We start from the raw sequence: 19,663 nt of genomic DNA on the forward strand, positions 1-19,663 counted from the left end.
TTTAATAGGAGAAATGTAAATGCACTGAAAGTGATCCGTACCCAATTGAGTTAATAAATTGAGTACTATGGAGTTTCATTCTATCCCACTGTATTTCCGACTTTACGAGAATCCCCTCTCCCTTCAGTTTCGCCCCAGCAAGAGTGGTTCATTCACTCTTTCCCCTCGCTCTTGCTCGAGCACCTCGTGCCTCTCCTCAGTTAAACCCTTTGTGCGGTTCAATAGGTGCATTGACACTCTCCAAGGGCACCGGGTCAAAGCTACTAGCTCCCACTCTCTCTCGGTGTGAGTCATCGAGTTTGATTCAATCTCTTCCTACTCACAGATGGAATGAAGAGCGTCAGATAGCATCTAAGCTGGTGCCCTCTTTATAGTACGGATAGGAAAGAATGATCTGAATCTGAATGGTATAAAGAAGATCCCAATCTTTTTTTTCCATTTATATCAATAAGGGTTTCATCTGAATTACATTATATATAAATTGATTCATCTGCCTTTTGTCTAATAAATTGAATTAAAGTCTTTATCGAGCCAATATAAAAGTAAATGGCCCACGGAGCCTGATTTAAAGCTATGGAGTATACGTGAAGTGCTCTTTCTGATAAAGGATCATTCCTCTATGCTTCACACTTGCATTCTGTTAATGATTCGAAGGAGGAGGCCCATTATTTTCCCGAACGAGAGAATGAATTTAAATACAAGTACAAGGGAACCTAACGAGAGGGGCAGATAATTCTGAATTACATTAGTAATCAGTGCCTAGGGAAAGAGTGAATGGCCCAAAGACATTCACTACTCTATATGGGATCGACCCGGATCTTACACAGATTAAACTAGTTAGGCACATATTAAACTAGAAAAGGCGACTCACTAATTGTGATACTATAAGGGAAGGGAAGAGTGAGCACTCTAATCTTCATTCTATCTAAGATACGCAAACAATTATTCTATAATATGAAATATGAATTTGAAATCATAAATCTGCATTTTGAATATGAAATCTTTATTTCTTCCCTCAGTCTTGATTTCTATGCAGCGATCATCCTTACGGGTCGAGTTGGTCGACCAGGGCCAGGGCATTGCTGATGAGTTGAGCTAACTCCACCATCTTCTTCCTGATCGACTCCCTTACCGCCGCTCCGGCGAACTGAGACAGCTCGTCGAGACACATGTTCTCGTCAGTGAGCGCGGCGCTGACCCAGGCCTTCACGTCGCGCAGGTGCCGCTCGAACCGGCTACTACCCAGTCGACCCAATCGGTTCATCTCCCGGACCGACCGCCGAAGTCGGTCCACTCCGTCGCGCATGATCTGGATGCAGTCCCGAATCGCGCCGGCCTCCAGCTTCGTAGACGACCCGAGGCTATTCTTGCTGCCTCTCTTGGCCGCTGCTGACGACGATGCCACCCGGCTGACGTAGACGGAGGCGGAGCGGGCGCTGTCAGCTGTCAGGGCGAGTGCGAGCCGGGCCAGCTGGCGTTTGCTCCGGTGGGCTTCCGGCTCGTAGGATGAGAGACTCTGTTCGCACACCTCCACGTACGGCGTGACCTTGCAGGAGAGGCGCACGAATTCGGCGGAGGATTTTTTTCTGGCTGCGGTGAGGCTACCTGCGGAGAGGCAGATCACGGCGATGACCAGAACAGAGGAGAGATCAGAACTGCGGACCATTGTGGCTTATCTAATTAACTAAGCCCTCCTCCTCCTTCTTAGTAAGATAGGGACTGGAGCCTGAAGCCATGAGGAGGGAGGAATATAACAGCTATATGTAATCTCCATTATCCATGCATGCTTGCAGTGCAGAGGAATGAAGTGAGATGGGGGCAAGCTTTAGGGTAATAAGTAGTCAACGGATGTGGTGGCTTCATGAGTGGATAACGGAGCCATGGAGGATCCAGAAAGCATCACGTGAAAGGTATTTACATATATATATATATATATATATATATATATATATTATTGTCTCCTTGTTTCAATTTAGTTAACATCTATATTGGATTTGTTTATCATCCCCATAACTTTACAGCTGCGTTGCCGTAGTCTACGCCTGCTCCAAGGCCCTGCCGCCTTGCCTAGGGGTCTGTTCTTCGCTCTTCTCCGATAATATTGAAGTGGACAACCATATTTCAAGTGAAAGAGTGCCAAAGGGTGCCGTCCTTCAATTTTTAATACCAAGAGGTGGGCAGTCCTCTTCCCTTCTCCTTTAATTTTTAAATATTAATGCTTTATTTGAGAAGGGGTGAGGAAAGGAAAAGCAAAGGTAAATAAGGAGAAGAAAATTTTGAATCTTATTTAGAAAGGAGTGAAGAAAGTTTTAATCTTTTTTATCTATAAAAGAAAGATTTTCTTACACTCTAATTTGGGATGTAAACAAAGAAAATACAATTCTAAATATTATTTGTTCATCAATACATTTTTATAAAAATATATGAAAAATATTGAATTTTTTTATACCAAAGTGTATAGATTTTATATTTCACATGTTTATTGTATGTTTACTCGTTATTTCTTTAAAAATTTTATTTATTTTAAAATATTAATTTTTAAATAACTTATTTAATTTATTTAATCTATAATAAATTCCTCCCAAACAAGATAACACATGTTACGTTAATAAACCTTCCATTCCTCCAAAACAAAGAAAACATAAATACTTCCCTTTTCCTCTCTTCCCCTTCCGTTAATGAACCTTCTCTCACCCATCTAAACAAAGCATAATAAGTATTTTTCGCTTTCCCCTTCAAAAGATTCACATATATTTAATTTTTATTATCTAATTAATTTTAAAAATAATTAATTCGATCTCATAAAAAATTTTATTTACTATCAAAATAAATCAAGAAGCACATATGAATTCTGATCCAGTATGGATATTTAGAGATGACGTGGAGATCAGGTACGAAGGGAGAAGCGAAAAAAAGAGTAAGGGTATAATTTAGGACATCCCGACCTCTTTCTTTGACCTCAGTGTGCTTCTGTAAAGATCTACTGAGCTCTCTCTGGTCTCGTTCCGTCTCTCCAAGCACATACCGAGCTCCTACCACACCCCCGGTATCACCTGCCGACCTCATGACTTGGTCCCGACCTTACCTGCCGATCTCATGACTTGGTCCCGGCGTCACCTACCAATCTCATGACTTGGGCCCCACATCACCTGCCGACCTCATGACCTGATCCCGACGTCATCTGCTGACCTCATGACTTAGACCCGGCGTCACCTGCCGACCTCATGACTTGGTCCCTGCGTCACCTGCCAATCTCATGACTTGGTCCCCGCATCACCTGCCGACCTCAGGACCTGATCTCGATGTCACCTGCTGACCTCATGACTTGGTCCTGACGTCGCCTGCCGACCTCATGACTTGCTCCCGGCAATACTTGCCGATCTCATGACTTAGTCTCGACAACACTTGCCGATCTCATGACTTAGTCTCGACAACACTTGCCGACCTCGTACCTTGGACCTGACATTACACGCCGATCTCATAACTTGATTCTAGCAAGGTTTTCGCATCCGAAATCCACTTCCGGCACACGATATTTATTGGAGACTTAGTCGTTCGGCCTAATCCGGAGAAGATAGAGTTGATTCCTTCGCAAAAGCAGGAACGCAATATTTATGGATAAACAGATAGGGCCTCTTCAAAAGCAGAACATATATTTTAGAATATTTCTAAACATATCCTAATATTTCGGAGATCAACTACTATAAAAAGGTAACCCATGCCCATGGATACAGGTACGCACACATATATGTCCTACTTTCTTCAAACCTTAAACTCCTTACGTCGAACCCTAACTTGAGCATCGGAGTGACTTGTCGGGATCCTACCCCGGCGTCATTCTAACCCTCTCTTTTTGAGTGCTTTTCAGGATATCTCATATTCACGAGTGATTCTCTTCAAGGAGCGTGCACGTCGGTAAAGCCTTGAACCGGTATATGTACCATCCACAGTATATCGGTCGGAACAAATTCTAATCAACATTCAATGTTATAATTTTTTAAAATTCTCTAAATATAATATATCATGAATGAAATTTAAATTGGAATCCACCTTTTACAATCTCATCGTAGTCAGTGGCAAAAAAACTCACTTTTTCAATTAATATAAGATATTCAATTTAAATCGACTAATTTTAAAGGTGATCGATCCGACCCTATAAAATTTTTTTATCGATGATTAAGATAATCGAGAAGCACTTGCAACGGATGGTCTATCAGTCCAATATTCTTAGATCAACTATCTATTAAAAATAATTCATCAAAAGACACCCTACCTGCACTGTATCCTCAAGATTAGGGCTGAGTATCCAGATTAAAATTGAATTGAACCGAACCGAATTAATCGAAATCAAGCCAAACCAATTTTTTTTTGAAATAATTGAACCGACTAAATTTTTAAATAAAAATTAAACAAACTGAACCGATAAAATATCGATTAATTTGATTTTCGATTGAATTAATTGAAATAATTAAAATTTTTAAATATTATAAAAAATTTATCAATTAGTTTAGGATTTATAAGTTTACTTCCGTAGGAATTTATAAATTTTTTTTTATTTTAATTAATTTAGTTTATTCGATTTGTTCAATTTAATTAAAATAAAAAATTTTAAAATCAAAATCGAACCTGAATCAATTCCATCTCATAAAAAAAATTTTCTATCATTAAGATAAATCAAAAAATATAAATGAATTCTAATCGACAATTCAATGTTATAATTTTTTAAAATTCTCTAGATATAATTCCTCTGAATAAAATTTGAACTCTCATTTCTTAATCCATCTTTTACAATTTCACCATAGTCAGGGTGACAAAAATAATTCACTTTTTAATTATCATAAGATATCCAACTTAAAATGACTAATTCTAAAAGTAATCGATCCGATCCTATAAAATTTTTTATAAATGATCAAGATAATCGAAAAGCACTCGCAAACGGATGACCTATCAGTTCAACATTTTTAGATCAATTGTTAATTAAAAAAATTCATCAAAAGATACCCTACAATTGTACTGTATCCCATGACTCACTTTGATTGAATCCATAGTTGCTAAAACCTTTGAAAAATACAAATGAAATAAATGACTTTTCTCAGCACAAGTAACATTTGATAATTTTTAGCTGGATACATCAGATTGGATTTGATCTACCAGATTGGATTTGAAAATTTTAAATTTATTTGGGTTCTTTTTGTTTTTCCATTCTATATGAAAAAGTTTCCTTCTTTCAAATAGAGAGTAAACAAGTTATACATATTTAGGTTCTACATTTTAATCGGGCCGGGTCACAGACCATGAGGCGGCCCATTTAGAGTACGATAAATACGACGCCATTAAAACCCTAGCTCTCTCTTAGTTGCTCATTCCCTCGCATCAACAGCAGGCGGCGGAGCCAAGGAAACGGTGGAGCAAAATGCCTGCTGGGCATGGACTGCGCTCGAGGACAAGGGATCTCTTTTCCCGTCCATTCAGGAAGAAGGGCTACATTCCCCTGACGACCTACCTGCGCACCTACAAGATCGGTGATTACGTCGACGTCAAGGTGAACGGCGCCATCCACAAGGGTATGCCACATAAGTTCTACCACGGACGCACTGGTAGAGTCTGGAATGTTACCAAGCGAGCCATCGGCGTCGAGATCAACAAACAGGTATGCGTTCTCTAGCCTTTCATTTATTATTCTGTATGTATTCCTATACTTCGCTTGCATGTTGCCTTTGATTGCGGAAATTTTCAGTTATAGAAATGTAAATACTGCATGCTTTTACCCAAAGCATAATTATTGCATGTTTTCTTTTTTTCGCGTTGCTTAAATATTATTAGGATCTACAAGATTTGTGATTTATACAGTGTAGGAGCCGTGAAATCTTGAGGGCTTATTTTGCTCAAATGCGCATGTGTAGTAGCCTGCGCTTGCCTTCAAGTCTCAGCGGGTCTATTTCGTTTGGCGGGACTGCCTTCGGGTAAAAGGGCTTAGATTTCAACAGAAATTCATCATCTACACCTACCATTAACTGTGTAGTTGAGGTGTTTGAAAAGAAATAGCCCAAGCGCTAAGTGATATTAGACATTGAATGTAAATGTGTTGTTTTGCTAAGTTTTCATAGTTGGAATTGCAACTGTAAATTCAACATTCTGTTTTAAAGATTATTGTTGCATCAACAATCTCAGCTCTTGATCATGATGCCACTTCAGATGCTGATTTGTTACAAGGATCCATCACTATAACTTCAACATGCAACAGAGAACTTCCGTTTTCCATGGTCGAAATGTGTATGAGGATAAACTAAATTTATTCAACAAATAAAATGAGAAAATTTTTCATCACTTGCAATTATATGAATTACTCTGTTAACATTTTGATGGTGTATTTCGAGAGGTTGCAAACCAATTGGTCCCAATATTAACACATGATGATTGTTTTAGTTGTGTATTGTAGGATCTTTATAGTTGGATCATTTGGTAAAAAAAAATTTATGGCTAACAATTGCTTGTTAGGGATTTACTTGTCTGCAAATAAATGTTTAAATTAGTTTGGAACTGATGTTATCAAAATATATATATATATATAAAAAGAACTTTTGTGAAGAATTAATGTAAGATATCTTGTTGCCAAATTCTTTGTATCTCCGATGGGTATGAGATTGTGTCATTGGTTCAAGAGAAACTCCCGTCGAGATTTGTTATGAATCTTTAGGTACTTATCATGTTAAATCTTCTCATGCCATTTGAAAACTTGTACTGAGTGACAACCACAACTTGGAGAGACATTACACTTTTGTGTTTAAGTTGATTTTCTGTTTCTCAGCATGTGGTGTTTTTCCATGTCATGGTTAGTTTTGCATATTGTTTCATATTCCATTTTCCACGTCTCTAAATTTTGAATAATGATTTTGGACAAATTTTTCTATTTCTGCCTATTGATCATAAAATCCAAACTGGTGTTGGATCGTGGTCTGTGTTCAAAGTTTTCTATTTCTGGCTATTGGATCTTAAAATCCAAACTGGTGTTAGATTGTCATCTGTGTTGGTTCTTGTTTTCTTCTGTTTGGACGCTGCCTCATCCTATGGGCTGCATTCCATTACTGGCGTTCAGTACATGCTCATCTGTGATCTAACAACTCTATGAACTTCAGGTTGGTAATCGGATCATCAGGAAGAGGATCCATGTTCGTGTTGAGCACGTCCTGCCTTCTAGATGCCAGGAAGATTTTCGTGCAAGAGTGAAGAAAAATGACCAATTGAAGGCGGAAGCAAAGGCACGGGGTGAGATCATCAGTACTAAGAGGCAGCCTGAAGGCCCTAAGCCTGGTTTCATGGTGGAAGGTGCTACATTGGAGACTGTCACACCCATTCCATACGATGTCGTTAATGATCTCAAGGGTGGTTATTAATCTTCACAATTTCATTTCAGTTGTATTGGTTTTGCATAAGACCTTTATATAGACCAAATCCTGGTGTTCCGTTCCCCTATTTGCTTGCATCAAGCATGTTTTGACAGAGTTCTATCGTAGTCTTTTATGTTCCTTTCAGCTTGCAATAGTAAGCAGCTGTCGTATTCATGTCTTTGGTAAACAAATTCCAACCTTAGTGATCAATTTGGTAAGATCTTATTTAAAATGATAAATCCTAGTCAGTCTTATGGACTCAATCTTTGGAGATGGCCGTTCTGGTTTTACGAAGTTTTTTATCGACTATCAGGGTAAATCGGGAAGTGCATATGGCGACTAATCTAGATGTTTAATATCTTTTGATTGTATTTTTCATTTGGAAGAAAATTTTTACAAATACACCGTAGTTGGGGATCGAACCGTGGGTTTTTGAATTACAATTTGGGTGTTTTACCGTTGTACAATTGTCCCGGGACGGTAAGATCTTATTTAAATTTCTTTATTATGTATTCAAATGAACGAAATTTGAGCCATATTAATTAACAAATATTTTTATTAAATTTATAAACAAATAAAGTTCGTGATATTTAACTCAATAGTTAAACAAGTCTAGATGTGTAAAAACTTTTAAGATTCAAACAATCCTAAATGGATAATTATATTCTAGCAGCTTTATTAATTTAAACTAGGTTTAAGTGAACTTTGATTATCCTATTAAAATAATTTTGAACAATTTGAAATTTAATTTGGCTTGACTCTTTTACAATCATTTAGAATCCTGATGAGGAGAAAAAAAAATGATAAATCCTTTTCTTCTGAAAAAAAAAGGATTCAAAATAAATGATTGCATACGACGGCTTGATGAGGAGAGAACAAGAGAGAGAGAGTTAGATGACCCATGATGCTAAATCAAAATGGTGTTTTTTTTTTTTACTTTTTCTTTTTATTTTTTGAATCATGAAGGGGTACTTTGTAAGCTATTACTAAAAGTAGGCTTTCATAGACAAATTTTATAAGAATTTATTTATATTCATTCAATATATATATATATAATTAAATTTAAACAACTTACTAATGAACTTGTTAATATTTATAAGTAAATATTTATAAACTACTTATAAATAATATCTATAAATAAAATTTATGAATCATATTTATCACTAAAATTTTTATCAAATTTATAAATAAATAAAAAAAAATTAAAACTAACAAATAAGATTGTAATATCAAATCCATTAACCAACTAAATAAGATTAAAAATATAAAAATTTTAAATAAGTTCAAATTAAAAGTTTGATAATATCTAAATAAATAAAGTTCAAATTAAAAAAACTCAAAGTAAGTGTGAACAACCATGAAATGGTTTAGTTTATTTTAGACCAGATTAACTTATCAAATAAATTAGAATAATATAAAACTTGACTCGACTAAACTCGTTTACAAATGTAGTTAAAAGGGCACATCCACTTTGTCTTACCTATTATATTTAACCCTCTAAACCCACTAACTTGCTCGTCTAAAAAAATTAGGTCGTTCCTCTTTCGACATGTCTCACCTAAATAAATGTCTCATCCAAATATTACTATAACCCTTTAATCTCATTGAGCCAAACCACTTCGTCTTTCTTTTTTCCTCGAATCTACACTATTAATATTTTTTTTCAAGAATTTATGTTTTTGTTATTTTTTTCTCTTTTTTTATCTTTTAGAAATATTCATATAACAATTTTGTTGAAACTTATGATATGGACCTATACTCGTCAAATTTTATAAACCAACACTCTTTTGTATATATTTTCTATACTATTTAAAGTTATTTTATGCTTCCCTTTTCTAATTGACTAGTATAATTCATATAAATTTTTACCAAAATTACTATATAAATTTATATTAGTCTAATTTTATAAAGAAACACTCTTTTATATTCTATGCACTCTTTAAAATTATTTGATGTCTTTCTTTTTCAATTTAGATTAGTTTAGGACCATTATCAAATGGATCTATACTAATTTAATTTTCCCAAGTTAAAGATGGTTTATATTAATGAAGAATCATTTGATTTGATGATAAAATAATAATAATATTGCAAAGAAAAAAATTAAGGAGATCTAAAAATTTATAATTATGTTACTTAACTAAAATAAAAGGACAGTCTGATGTACGAAACTCTTATTAATATGAAAGAGGTTATTTTTAAGATTCGAACTTATGATAGGTCACACGGTAATAATTAGTAACTTAATTTAAATAATGGCAACAAAAAAAAACATTGTAACTTTGTAAGTATATAATGCAAATCAAATTGTAGGCTCATACCTTGAATTGAAAGTTTACCTATGTTGGTAGTTTTAGTCAAAATTATACTCTTATCATACATGATAATGGATCTAATTAGAGAAACTCGAGGAAAATCGGCAAAAACTATAGTTGGTTTATGGTAACTGAGACATCAAAATGAGATCGTTAGGTGTGATCTTTACTCTACGATGGAAAACATGTTCAAGCTCCACTTGTTTTGGTCTTTTTACCACTTCAATCATAGTATTCTTTCTTTTAATCCATCAGATAATTTGAAGTTGGTAAATTAGTATTAAGACTGAAGGATAGGAAATTGAGGATGAATGCAACCGATTGTGTATAGGACGGTAAATGAATCAAATATTCATAAGTAGATTTAGTGTTGGATCTATAGTGTAAGGGAATCAAAACTTATTTATATTCATTAAATCCTAATTAAATAAATAATTTGAATAATTTGTTAAACTAAATAAATAAACTTGAACGCACACGTATATAGTTTGTTAATGTTCATGAATAAAAATTATAAATTTATCATGAATAATATTTTTTATCAAAATTTATGAATTATATTCATCAATAAAACTCTTATCAATATGATAAATAAAAAAAATTAAAATAAATAAACAAACTTATATTATCAAATTTAATAATTAATCAATAGTTCAAAATTATTAAATTTTCTAACATTCAAATAAGCTTAAAAAAAGTTCGATAATGTCTAAATGTACTAAGCTCAAACTAAACGTAAACCAAATTCAAGCTTATAAAAAAGAAATCAGGCTAAACTTGAACAACCATTTCGACGACCTGATTCATTTTAAATTCGACTTGATTATCTCATCAAACAAGTTTAAAGACTCGACTTGACTTATTTATTGTCTTAATTATAATTATGCAGTCGTTAGGATTTCTCTCAAGTACAATATCAATTGAATTAGGGCATCTCTTTCCTCTCCCTTAACCGCAATCTCTTTTCAGCCTAGCTTTGAATTGTATGCCTAGGAAGGGATGGTAGTGCAAGATTTGAATTGTTGTTCATTCTGTTTCATTCATAAAAGCTTTCATTCTAGATTAACACCATTCAAATTTGACCTAACAATTTTTTTATTAATCTAGACATCTTATGATCCTACTTAATTTTGAAAGTGGATGATCCCACAATAGATCGAGCAAATTTGAAACGTACGAGTGGATCATAGGATTGAATATTCAATTAAAATTGAATCAAATTGAATTTTTTTAACTAATCGAACCGATCAAATTTTCAAATAAAAATCAAATTAAATTAACTGAACCGATTAAATATCAATTAATTCAGTTTTTAACTGAATTAACTAAAATAATCAAAATTTTTAAATATTATAAAAAAATTTATCAATTAGTTAAAAATTTATAAGTTTACTTACCTAGAAATTTATAAATTTTTTTATTTCGATTAATTTGATTTATTTAATTTATTCGATTTAACCTAATAAGAAATTTCAAAATCAAAATCGAACCGAATTAATTAATTTTTTTAAAAAATAATCAAAATTCTAAATTAACCGAATCGAATTTATAAATTCGATCAATTCGGTCGATTTATTCGATTTAATTGATTTTTTGTTCACTTCTAGTGGATTCTAACAAAAACACCCAACATCATCATCAGTGATTCAAACTCCACCGACATTTGAAAATACTCAATGTGAAATTTGAATTTTCGTTGTATGAAAATCATCCTTGTCTTTTACCATCGCATTGTACCCCAAAGCTCTAAAAAATCTTTTTATATTGTTTGTGATTGTTGAATATATATAAGATCCAAATCCCAATTCATTAAAAAGAATTCCACACTGCAAAACTCAGTAAATGGGGATAAAATCCATTTCCATTAAACCTACTGAACAACCAAAAGTTAAATATAATATTGATCATCAATCACATAGTTCTCCTTTAGTCAAAAAATTTACAATGAAAGATGAAGTTGAACACAACAGCTAAAATGAAGAATGACCCATACATTTAAAAAAATGGAACCTTAAAATTTGAAGTGTCAGTTATAAATTTGAAGACGCTTCAAAAGAACATCAAATTCCTTTTTTTTCTTCTTGTACATTGCGCAAGACACCACTGTGCAAGCTTAAAAAGAAAAGCCAGACCAATTACTTGATCAGGTAACTCGGAAAATTTCCAAACAATATACTGATAGCAGAAGAACCAGGCTGCAGCATATCTCTAAAAGCATGTGAAGTTACACCTCGGTCCTCATCGGACCTGCGCCTTTGGAAAGGTTTGAATCGCAGCTAACTTCGAGAGTCCAAACCAATGAAGTAATAAAAATCCTCGTCTTAGTTATATTTCACACTGCAGCAATGATCACCCAGAAGCCCTCACATTAGTCAACTTTAATGCGACAGTTGATCATCATCCTCATCTATATCCATACACTCATCATCCTCATCTATATCCATACACTGCTTATTTAGAACGCAAGCAAGGGTTTTGTGATCAGGAACTTCAGTTAGTTGACGAAAAGAATGACTTGCGAAGTCAACCGCTGTTACTTCATCATCACTGTCAATATTTTCTGGAGTAACAAAGTTCTGGTACCTCCTCCATCCAAGGAGAAACACATTAAAATAGTAGCTGACTAAGTTTTTCCTTGTTTTAGAAGAACAACTGATGTACAGCTTGTCCCAGAAATTCTCGTTTAGAGATGGCTGGCTCTGAAAAACTGCATTCCGAAACTTTTCTTCTTCTTCCTTGGTCCATGAAAATGCAACTTCCTCGCCCATACTTTTGAAATCCCAATCATGAAAAGCCCATCCAAGTTCACATTTTAACTGCTTCCTTTTTTCTGCAATGTGACATCTATTACATTCCACAGACTGTGGCCGTTCACACTGACAGGTGTTTCGCCTCCCCCTTCCACTAGAAGCATACTCTGGCAATTGATGAGTTTGTTGATGTTCAGAAGGCCAAGTCCGGGTGCCTAACCATTTCAATGTATCAACATCATTACTACAGCTCAAAGGTCTGCCTGCCCAATCTGGGATTGTTGCTTGAAAATTTGCACCAATAGGTATCTTAGCTCTTCGCTGATCTGAAGAAGGCCGCCTGTCAGATTCAAGCCTATCATTGCTTCTCGCTGCTTTAATCTGTTTAGTGCAACCAAAATCATGCTTTAAATCAGAACTGTCATAATCTGCTCTGTTTGACAAATCTAGCATCATAGATTTTGGATCTTAAGAATTTCATGACAAAGTTAAATAAGGTGGAGCTAAGATACACCCTTCCAAAAATTCAGAATTAAAAAGATATAGCCCACTTGATAAAATGCTCTAATTTTAAGAATGCTAAGTAAGTTCTACTCCAGTAATTTAGGAGCAAACCGGTAAACACTATATCAATCTCACTAAGAACGTTTTGGTTCCCACCAATTAAACACACATCTACATGTCCACGCAAATCATCATCATCAAGCCATGTTTGTCACAAGTCCCAACTCTTTGGGTTGACTAAATAAATCTTACTTCTCAATTGAAGTTCTATGTAAGGCTAAAAGTAATAGCTGCATTTATAATGATTACTAGAAGTTGCTCAAGCAAATATTCAAGTATATTGCACACATTAAATATTTAGACTCTTGAATAACATATTTCGTTCCATTTATGTTTAATATTAAGTAAATTCTTCATTATCTAAAGCAAAATCAAAGTTATATATTAAACTATGTGCTCTACAAATTCATCTTCTTAATCCATTTTCTTTTCTTTAGAGGAAAAAAGGACTTGCAATTCATGCGAGAGGAAGAAGTATACCTGCGGAAGCGATAAATTTGAACTTGATCGACTACTTCTTCTAAAAGACCCTGCTCGTCTAGCTAGAAGTGCTTGAGCATAGAGCTTCCCAACTGCAGATGAATTGCTTTTATTTTTATCTGATGTCAAGCTGTTTGCGAAAGAAGGATGACCAGGACACTTTGCCAATTTTCTCAGCCAATTAAGCATTTCATCCAGAGGCGATTTCTTCCTCTTCTTATGGTTGCTTCCTCCATTAGCAATGAATTCTCCGAAGGTTGTAACATCCTTGCCATTGCTTTTAGCGTTACCAAGTTCCACCAAGGATTGATCTTTATACATATTTAAAGGCTGCGTGGACTCACCAACCTTCTTGTGGTTTATAGTTCCACAAGAACTATAGCTGACAAAAGGAGTACCCGAATTCTTCTGTCGCTTTGGCTCACGAATTTCCTTTCTGCCCTCAACGCATTGAAGCCACTGATCCAGCACGCCCAGGTACTTATGGAACACCAACTTCAATGACGGCCCCATCAAGGGATCCACCAATCCCATTCCCTCTGCCACTGATTTCCATTTTCGCTCCTTCGTCACCGCATCATAGCCACCTTCCCTTTGCACCATGTAGTAGAGGTTGAATAAATCGACGGAGCTCCCGTCGCCAAGCGTGGCCGGAAGCAGCCGCATCTCACCTCTCTTGCAGGTTTTCTTGAAGAAGGAAAAAAGGATCATATCGAAGAGGCATCCTAGATTGTCACCGCCGGTGGAGACCAGGTGGGAGACGTCGAGGTCGGAGCAGAAGCCGACGCTCTGTAGCTTACTGAGGATCTCGGCTAAGAAGGGGAAGGAGCTACGTGAGGCAGAGGAGCTGGGAGTTCCGTCCATAGAGTGGCAGAGGCGGCGGCGGCGGCGGCGGCGGCTGAGTAGTGGCCGTATATAGCGCACGAGCGCCGCCACCCCACGTCAGGCCTAGGCGGGTTTGAGAAAAAGAAGAATCTTAAAGGTCGATTTTTGTTTTTGTTTTTGTTTTTTGAAAGCTGCGTCGGAAGTTTTGACCCTTTAGGGTTTTTAAGGTGGGAAAACCTAAATATTAGGGACAGGGAGAAGGAGATAAGTAATATGGTTAGTCTAAGCAAAAGGCCATTTAAATATAATAAATTGGTTAAAATTCGGTTAAATATAATAAATTTTAAAATTCAGTTTGATTATTTTAAAAATTTATTATTTTTTTAAAAAAATTATTAATTCGATTGGATCTTGATGTTAAAATTTCCTATTCCATTAAATCGAATAAACTGAATTAACCTAAATATTAGGGATGGGGAGAAGGAGATATAATATTGCTCCCGGGATAATCGCTATCTCGTCCGACGTCAGTTGGTATCAGAGCGCATCAGATCCGATGGAGGGCCGTCGTGGTCGTGGACGTGGCGGTCGCATTCATCAGGTTCTGATAGAGGAACCTCATACCGTACAAGAGGAGACGATTGAGGATTTACGGAGGTAAGTCGCAGAATTAACCCAGCGTCTAGCGACGTAGGGTTTTGAAGATCGAAGGAGCTATGACCGTGATTCTGATTCCGCATCCACCTTTGACAATCCTTACCACCACCTCGATAGGGTCGCGGATCGTCGAGGTCGAGAAGAACGGTATGTAGACTTCAGTTTTCGAGTTGATCTACCTGAGTTTTCAAGAACTTTACAAGCAGAAGGATTCGTTGATTGGCTCAACGAAATAGAAAGGATTTTTGACTACAAGGAGGTACCCGATCGGATGAAGGTCAAGTTGGTTACCATCTGACTCAAGGGTCGAGCATCCGCATGGTGGGAACAACTACGATGCTCACGAGAGAGACAAGGCAACCCCAAGATCACCAATTAGGAAAAGATGAAGAAGAAGATGAGAGCTCAATTCCTTCCTTTCGGCTACTCCCAAACTCTGTTTCAATGACTTCACTTATTGAGGCAGGGTACGAGATCGGTCGATGAATATACAGAAGAGTTCTCCAGTTGATTGCACGAAAAGACCTCTCGGAGACGAGGAGCAGATGGTAGCACGATACTTGGGGGGTTTGCGCCAACCCTTGTAGGATGCCCTCAGTCTTCATTCATTGTGGAGCGTTTCAGAGGCATACCAGCGTGCGTTGGCCGTGAAAAAACAACACAACCGGAAGCCGATAGTCAGAGGTGACCAAAACAACCGACCTCGCCCTCAAGACTCACGTCCTTCACGTCAACAACCACAATAGAAGTCACCATAGGTTAATTCTAAATCTACTAGATGTTATCGTTGTGGTGAACAGGGTCATAGGGCCAACGAGTGCAGGATGCTTGCTCCTGCTTCTACTAATCAGAAGGGCAAAAATTTATTAATCGAAGAAGACGAGGACGATAAGAAGGAGACAATCGGAGAACCTGTATACGATGAGGATGAACTTAACGAGGTGCTTTATGGCGATAGTCAGAAAACTTTAGTTGTTCGCAAGAGTCTACTCACTCCAAATGACAACTCGAAAGATGACTGGTTGAGAACCAATATCTTCTACACCACTTGCATTGTTGTTGATAAAGTATGCAAGATGATCATTGATAGCGGCAGTTGTAAGAACGTTGTATCCGATGAAGCTGTCTAAAAATTACAATTGAAGACGGACCATCATCTGAAGTCATACAAGTTATCATGGTTGAACAAAGACACTGAGGTAACCGTAGATAGATGATGCCTTGTATCATTCTCTATTGACAGCAAATATTTCGATAATGCTTGGTGTGATGTGGTGGCTATGGATACATGTCATATATTGTTGGGGCGGTCTTGGCAATATGATCGCAGTATTATTCATGATGGGCGAAAGAATACCTATATTGTGCATATCAAGGGCAAGAAGATCGTATTAGCGCCACAACGGGAAGAAACTACTTCAATACCGCCAACCAAGAATACTAACTTGCTATCTGTTTCCAAATTTATAGATGAGATAGAGTCTGGAGACGTAGTCTACGCTTTGTTGCCTTGTCGAGACGAGACCACGATCGTTGACGTGGCTTTACCCGCAGAAGTATAACACCTACTAGCAGATTTTGCCGAGCCGATGCCAGAGGACTTTCTGCCTGGTCTACCGCCTATGAGAAATATCTAGCACCAAATTGATCTCGTTCCAGGGTCGAGTCTGTCCAATCGACCCGCATATTGCCTCAGTCCCAAGGAAGCCGAAGAATTACAGCGACAGGTGGTGGATTTACTATAGAAAGAGGTTATATCCGTGAGAGCATGAGCCCCTGTGCAGTTCCTGCTATACTGGTGCCAAAGAAAAATGGATCGTGGTATATGTGCATAACAGCCGAGCCATCAACAAAATTACTGTTAAGTACAGATTTTCAATTCCTCGCTTGGATGACATGTTGGATCAGCTATCCGATTCTAGGTCTTCTCCAAAATAGACCTTAAAAGAGGATACCACCAGATCAGGATACGACCAGGAGATGAATGGAAGACGACGTTAATTTAAAACACCACATGGATTATACGAGTTGATGGTCATGCCTTTTGGGTTGTCAAACGCTTTCCGATATAGGTGTCTTATTTTTTTCAAATAATTGATTTTCTTCTTTTGTTTTCAATATTTTTATGTTGCTAGCATCTTTGAATCATTGTATTATGTTTTGCCTATGGCTTTTTTCGCTGCTACAACTAATGAATTAAAATATATAAGTAGAACTGCAGCTACAACTAATGAACTCTTTCCGGCGAACAGAACTCGAAGCCCAAAAAAAATATAAGCCAATATATAGTAAGGGGGAGCATATGCCATTTACTCAACTCATTCCCTTTTAGCCCAGTCGGGGTTCAAGGAAGAGCTTCTGTTAATGAACTCATACGCTTGTCCGGGCCTTACTATTATTTCTCGGCAGAACTCGGAATACCATTTACTAGGGCTGAAAGAAGTCTCTTGTTTAGTGCCGATAGGGCTGCTGCTTCTTTATAATTTAATAGGAATGGGGCTTCTGCTTCTATGCTTATAGAAGTCTCTTGTTTTGTGCCGATAGGGCTGCTGCTTCTAGAAGTCTCTTGTTTAGTGCCGAACACCCCTTACTTAATGGAATCGGGCCTCTCCCAGCATGAATGGCTACAGGAAGGACCTGGTGCTTGGGAAATCCTCTCACCTAGCTGAGAGAAGCGACGGGACTGATCTTTATAGATTATAGAGGAGAACGGGTGTCTTAACTTTTGACATTTCAAAACAGGTGCCCCGTCTTCTAGTCTGTATGGGACCCGATAAAATCATTCTTTTAAGAAGTTAGAGTGGGATGTGTTAAGCATGAATTGGACAGTCATCCTTGCTGTACTTTTTCCTTCTCTCTGCACTCTGGCTAGCTGGCACCAAGTCGTTCAAATATCGTATCCATTCACTCCTTCCCTTACTAATTTTGAGTTGCCTTTCGAGCTTTCATGAAATCGGAAAGGAGACTCAAAAGGAGTTCATTCAAGAAAGGAGTTCATTCCTTTCATCTTCTTCTCTTCTATATACCGTAAAGATGAAGAGCTCAAATATAAATCTAATAGAGCGAATAAGAAGTATTCTTGGAGAATTGTGCGAATGATAATTGAGAATATTCCAATTAGAATTGCAACGACGGGGTTCATATATAAGAAGGGTATCCCAATAGGAAGAGCCTCGATAACGATAAAGAGTAAGACGGATTCATCTATCAAGTTGACTAGAGCAACAATCAACCAGCCGGTTAACATAAAATGATTCTGCTGGCTTCAACACTCGAGACAGATAAGGAGCGAGTTATAATGACGCGCCTTGACCATCGTGGTTCTTTTCTTCTGCCCATCGTTATCACACCGCGTAGTGGGGGTTATGAAATGGCCCTCTCTCAGTCGTTATCACACCTATTTATAGGTACCTGGTTCTGAGGGAGAGAAAAAAGAAAAGATCAAAAATGACAACTCTTTATTAAGAATAATTCTTTGTCCCGAAACTCTTTCCCCTTCACTGAAAGGGTATAATAGATAGGCTCGACATAAGGAAAGATCAATCGTTGTTTTGAATGAACGAACTGGTGCTTGCTAAGGAGGGTGGATACATGAATGACCTGGTGCAGAGGGCAAGGGAATGCTACTATCCAATAGCACTCATTCTTGCTGCAAAGCGACGAACGAGTGGGCAACTGGAACTGACTCAGGAGCTGCTTAGCACGACTATTCGTAGGCATATAAACTTCCTCACTCCTATTCCAAAGAAAGCACTACAACTGGACTATATACTTTCTCAGACTGAATGAAGCTGGTGCTAAAGAAAGGACAGATACTGAACTTGTGACTTTTCTCGGACTACTACTGAACTTTCTCATTGTGTTGCTGGTTCTAAAGAAAAAGCACTACTACTTAACTTCTCACCTGGTGCCTACGAAACTACGAAAGATCTTTTCAGAGTGGGATCGGTCACCTTACAATTAGAATAGGATCGGTCACCTTACACGGGGAGTTTCGTGGTCGGGTGGCATCAAACTCAAGTCTGCAGGTATACAAGAAAGATGGATAGGTTGATGCAGGGAGAAGTGAAAAGCTATTCAGTTTATGCTCACCATGGGAAAAACCAGTGCGCCTCTACAAGTAGGTCCAAAAAGCAAGAAATTCGATCTCCTATAGGGCGCATAAGGGAGAAGTTATAAATTTGCTCTTATTTTTGATCTCCGGGCAAAAGTAGTGCTGCAGGGAGAAGCATGATAAAAAGCAAAAAAGTTGATCTCGTTATGCTATCTAATAGTCAAAGTAGGGGCTAAAGTGGGAAAAGCACTAAAAAAAGCCACTTTTTTTATCTCGTTATGCTATCTAATAGTCAAAGTGGGGGCAAAAGTACTTCCGTAGGGACCAAAAAAAGCAAGAAATTGATGCTCATATAATATAGTAGCAAAACCACTCAATAAGGGAAAAGTGCTGAATTTGTTGAAATTTGAATGCTCATATATATGCAAAACCAGTGCATAAGGGAGCAGCATGAAAAAAAGCCACTTTTTTATGCTCATATAGTAGCAAAACCTTTGCCTTAGGGAAAAGTGCTGAATTTGCTAGCATTTTTATGCTCCCATAATCAAAGTAGGGGCAAAAGTAGTGCGCCTACACGATGGTGTGTTTTTTGCTACTTTTTTGATCTCCCATAATCAAAGTAGGGGCAAAACC

General features: G+C 37.1%; 3 protein-coding genes across 3 annotated transcripts in view; 1 reads left to right on the forward strand and 2 right to left on the reverse strand.

The window, feature by feature from the left end:
• Positions 1-1,045: 1,045 nt before the first annotated feature.
• Positions 1,046-1,666, reverse strand: LOC141847130 (pectinesterase inhibitor 9-like). Its single transcript, XM_074735110.1, has one exon. The coding sequence runs from the start codon at positions 1,664-1,666 to the stop codon at positions 1,046-1,048; it is 621 nt and encodes a 206-aa protein (XP_074591211.1).
• A 3,689-nt stretch (positions 1,667-5,355) lies between these two features.
• LOC141847440 (large ribosomal subunit protein eL21z/eL21y) lies at positions 5,356-7,532 on the forward strand. The gene is made up of 2 exons (XM_074735486.1): positions 5,356-5,650; positions 7,137-7,532. The coding sequence occupies exons 1-2, from the start codon at positions 5,414-5,416 to the stop codon at positions 7,392-7,394; spliced, it is 495 nt and encodes a 164-aa protein (XP_074591587.1). The 5' UTR covers positions 5,356-5,413; the 3' UTR covers positions 7,395-7,532.
• A 4,171-nt stretch (positions 7,533-11,703) lies between these two features.
• Positions 11,704-19,663, reverse strand: part of LOC141847524 (AT-rich interactive domain-containing protein 2-like) — a 9,255-nt gene continuing 1,295 nt past the window's right edge. The window contains exons 2-4 of the mRNA XM_074735582.1: positions 19,011-19,090; positions 13,495-14,392; positions 11,704-12,831 (exon numbers count right to left, since the gene is read on the reverse strand). Of these exons, the coding sequence (XP_074591683.1) occupies positions 12,079-12,831; positions 13,495-14,392; positions 19,011-19,090 (1,731 nt within the window). The 3' untranslated portion in view covers positions 11,704-12,078. The remainder of the gene's footprint in view (positions 12,832-13,494; positions 14,393-19,010; positions 19,091-19,663) is intronic.

This window comes from Curcuma longa, chromosome 16 (assembly GCF_044706935.1).
Source record: "Curcuma longa cultivar G26 ecotype Majalengka, Jawa Barat chromosome 16, ITB_CL_G26_1.1, whole genome shotgun sequence".
Classification (NCBI taxonomy): Eukaryota; Viridiplantae; Streptophyta; class Magnoliopsida; order Zingiberales; family Zingiberaceae; genus Curcuma; species Curcuma longa.

Excerpts from the sequence above, each read along its gene's own strand:
- LOC141847130 (XM_074735110.1), bottom strand. The coding sequence starts at position 1,666 with ATGGTCCGCAGTTCTGATCTCTCCTCTGTTCTGGTCATCGCCGTGATC.
- LOC141847440 (XM_074735486.1), top strand. The coding sequence starts at position 5,414 with ATGCCTGCTGGGCATGGACTGCGCTCGAGGACAAGGGATCTCTTTTCC. Across the intron at positions 5,651-7,136 it reads GCGTCGAGATCAACAAACAG|GTTGGTAATCGGATCATCAG; the intron begins GTATGCGTTCTC and ends TATGAACTTCAG.